The 3,591-nt window shown below is 41.8% G+C and overlaps 1 protein-coding gene across 1 annotated transcript; it reads left to right on the forward strand.

Annotated features, from left to right (window-relative positions):
- Positions 1 to 293: 293 nt before the first annotated feature.
- Positions 294 to 987, forward strand: LOC114445031 (lymphoid enhancer-binding factor 1-like). Its single transcript, XM_028419975.1, has 4 exons — positions 294 to 340; positions 610 to 717; positions 807 to 855; positions 938 to 987. The coding sequence occupies exons 1-4, from the start codon at positions 299 to 301 to the stop codon at positions 985 to 987; spliced, it is 249 nt and encodes an 82-aa protein (XP_028275776.1). The 5' UTR covers positions 294 to 298.
- The last annotated feature ends 2,604 nt before the right edge of the window (positions 988 to 3,591 follow it).

Genomic DNA, 3,591 nt, shown 5'->3' on the forward strand with positions numbered 1-3,591 from the left:
CAGTCTGATCACAGACCCACAGAGGCTGACCATGTGTAACAGTGACTCAGATTTACAGTTGAATACACACTCTCTGAGCCTCAGCAGGATCCTTATGACACTTTAGCAGACAGAGGACAACAACTTGTCTAATCACCTCCACATTTGTGTCCTCAGGTTCAACTTCCAGTGGTGAAGCTGCCGGACAACATCGTCCTGGTTTCTGTTATTGAACCGTAAGTAAATCACACAAACAAAGTATGAATAAACATGGCTCTTCCTCGCAGAGCAGAGGCCCAAAGTCTCGGCTGAGAAGGGCATGAAGGGCAGTGCGGCTGTGAATGCAGCTGTGGGTCAGAAGGTAAGAAACACTGGATCAAGAGTTGGTTTGAACTGCTGTCATCCACTCAGACTGCGTTTTGGAAGCTATCAGCCAGCACTGATCTGACACTACGAGCCACAGAATGCTGACTGCAGTTCAATTAATGGCCACAGGCACCAATATTAACAAGGCTTTTCTGATTTTGTGACACACACACTGCAGAAACACACATCACTGTGACTCTGTGTTCTACCAGCCTGCAGTTGTGTTTTAGTACATGTGCTGACAGTGAGTTGTCGTCTGTACAGTGGAACGCACTGTCAAAGGAGGAGCAGGCCAGATATTATGAGGAGGCCGAGGCAGAGCGGCGGCTCCATGCCCAGCTGCACCCAGGATGGTCGACAGCAGACAACTATGTAAACACACTCTGCTCACACACAACTACCACACAACTCCTCCACAGACAGTGCAAACAGAGTGTGATGTGTGATGTGCTTGATTTTAGGGCCAAAAGAGGAAGAGGGTCAGGAGGAGGGCTGCAGCTGCAAGCAGAGGTAAACATGCTGTTTGATGCAGGTGGACACACACACAAAGTGTCACAGAGGACTGATCATGTTTGTGTTTGTGCTTCCACAGATCAAGATGGCAGACTGCTTTCTCCTGTATATACTGTGATTTTCTTGTAAATAGTTTTAATTTGTAATTTAAGTTGTAATTTTCTTGCTGGTATTTTTTTGTCAATAGTTTTATTTTACTTCATTATTATTAATTTATATTTATTAATAAACTTCTTTATTAAATTCACAAATGCTCTTTATTTGCTGATGAATGAGACATCTTTACAACAGAACAAATATTGTAACCATAAAGCAGACAGCCACGTTTTTTTAATTTAGAAAGTTTCAATTCATTAACTAGATGAAATATGAGTTTATGTGCAACGATACACAATAATACTATCTTCAAATGTCACAGCACTGTAGACACAGACACATTCTGATGGTAATGAGCTGTTTGCCATTAAAACAGTAGTACACTTCTAAAAACAAGCACTCTGGGAAAATGTGTCATTTTGCATGGTTATATTAAACCTGTCACTACTGTGTGGTTACATGTCTTTTCCACTAGAGGGCACTCCTCCCTAACAGTCTGAGTGAGTCCCTGTCCTCTGAAAAATCCCAGGACTGGTTAAACTGCTGTAATGCAGACTTCATGTGCCACATCCTGCCAACAATTCACTGCTCGGGTTTAAGCCACAACAATTCTTAATCTGCTGAGGTTGAGAAGAGAAAAACATTAGTGTGTGGCTCAGTAGCACAAAACCTTTGACCACAGGCCTCTCCATGTTAAATTATGGGAAAAACAAAATACATTTACAAACCTATGTACCCTATTTTCTATAGCCATCTTCTCTTCATGCCTTCACCGGCACTTGGTCAAAAAAGCAGAGAAATAAAAACTTTGTCTTACCTGTCGAAGATTTCTCTAGGAGGAATACATGTGATTGTATCAACGCTGATCAAAGCTGGTGTGTGTGGCAACTGAGCCAATGTGGATGTGAGGGTGTGTGTGTGAGGGAGGTTCTTGTGGAGCTATCAATGTCAAACAACTTGGGTAGTTTGGTTTTGTTTTTTCATAGCTTTACAAGGTTTGTGTGTGAGCAGGAAAAGTGAGAAAAGAAAAAAAAAGAAATGGGCACAGAGGCCAGGACGGAGGACAGCAAGAGATCAGAGGCCAGGACGGAGGACAGCAAGAGATCAGAGGCCAGGACGGAGGACAGCAAGAGATCACAGGCCAGGATGGAGGACAGCAAGAGATCAGAGGCCAGGACGGAGGACAGCAAGAGATCAGAGGCCAGGACGGAGGACAGCAAGAGATCAGAGGCCAGGACGGAGGACAGCAAGAGATCACAGGCCAGGACGGAGGACAGCAAGAGATCACAGGCCAGGACGGAGGACAGCAAGAGATCACAGGCCAGGACGGAGGACAGCAAGAGATCACAGGCCAGGACGGAGGACAGCAAGAGATCACAGGCCAGGACGGAGGACAGCAAGAGATCAGAGGCCAGGACGGAGGACAGCAAGAGATCAGAGGCCAGGACGGAGGACAGCAAGAGATCAGAGGCCAGGACTGAGGACAGCAAGAGATCAGAGGCCACTGAGACAACTCCTGCTACACATTGTCCACATTCAGTTTAGTGTTCACCAGTGGATTTTACACTGTGGATAGCCCACTTCACAGTTCACTAGAACAGGAAATATTCTTAAGATGCTATGATTATCTAAACATATCCGACCATGCTAAAGTAACTAAATATCCCACAGTGTTTACAGTTTTTTTAAAGAATTACACCTAATAATAACTGAATCCATTTGTTTAACTGAGCGAAACCGTTTGACCTTTACTTAACACACTCATCTATGTGGAGCTAACAGAGATAACCATCTTTAACAGGAGGCTGCCATCGTGTTCACATGGGAGCCGCCATTACGATGGACTACAAAGTTCAATTCCAACATAAAACGATGGCTTTCCTCATCAAACCTTCATTAACCCTCATGCGTTGTTCGGGACATTTTTGTCCTCTGAGAGAAATTTTTCTGTTTATTTTGGCCATAACTTTGTCAATATGTGGACAAATTGAATCATTTTTCCTCAATAAGCTTAATTTTACATAAATTTTGTTAATATGATTTTAAAATTTTTCATAGGTCAACGGTACACTGTGGGCAAATTTTACCCCCTAATGTGTTGTTCGGGGACAAAAACGTCCCCTAACTTTAACGGTTTTAAAAATATATTAGATAAATATTTTTTTGAAATTTTTTTGCATAGACCTTTTAATTAACTTCAGTTCTAATCAACAGTAGTGAAAAAATCATTTTCCCCCAGGATTTTAACCCTTTAATCACCAATTTTATAAGGGGTGGTGCTGAAAATTGAAAAAAAAAACACACAAAATGGCTCATTTTTAATAGAAAAGGTGAATGTGGACTGGATTCTTTTTAACCTTTATTATAGTCTTGGTCATGTCAAACATCAGTAAAAAAATTGACTTTATTGCATTATTAGTTTTTGCACAGCACTGGATTTTCTTTTTTTCTCCCATTTTGTCCCATAGACTTACATTATAAACACACTTTTTTTGACTGCACAGCCATGGCACTAAATAATCATGCATTCTTGATTGTTGGTGGTTTACCCTGTTGGTAGGAGGTAACATTTGTGATTTTTACAGTTAACAACTTAATTACCATATTAACCCTTTACCTGCAGGCCTGTGCTCATGT

This window comes from Parambassis ranga, chromosome 13 (genome assembly GCF_900634625.1).
Source record: "Parambassis ranga chromosome 13, fParRan2.1, whole genome shotgun sequence".
NCBI lineage: Eukaryota > Metazoa > Chordata > Actinopteri > Ambassidae > Parambassis > Parambassis ranga.

Coding starts and splice junctions, on each gene's coding strand:
- LOC114445031 (XM_028419975.1), top strand. CDS start 299: ATGAAGGGCAGTGCGGCTGTGAATGCAGCTGTGGGTCAGAAG. Junction 718..806: donor GGTCGACAGCAGACAACTAT/GTAAACACACTC, acceptor GCTTGATTTTAG/GGCCAAAAGAGGAAGAGGGT. Junction 856..937: donor GGCTGCAGCTGCAAGCAGAG/GTAAACATGCTG, acceptor GTGCTTCCACAG/ATCAAGATGGCAGACTGCTT.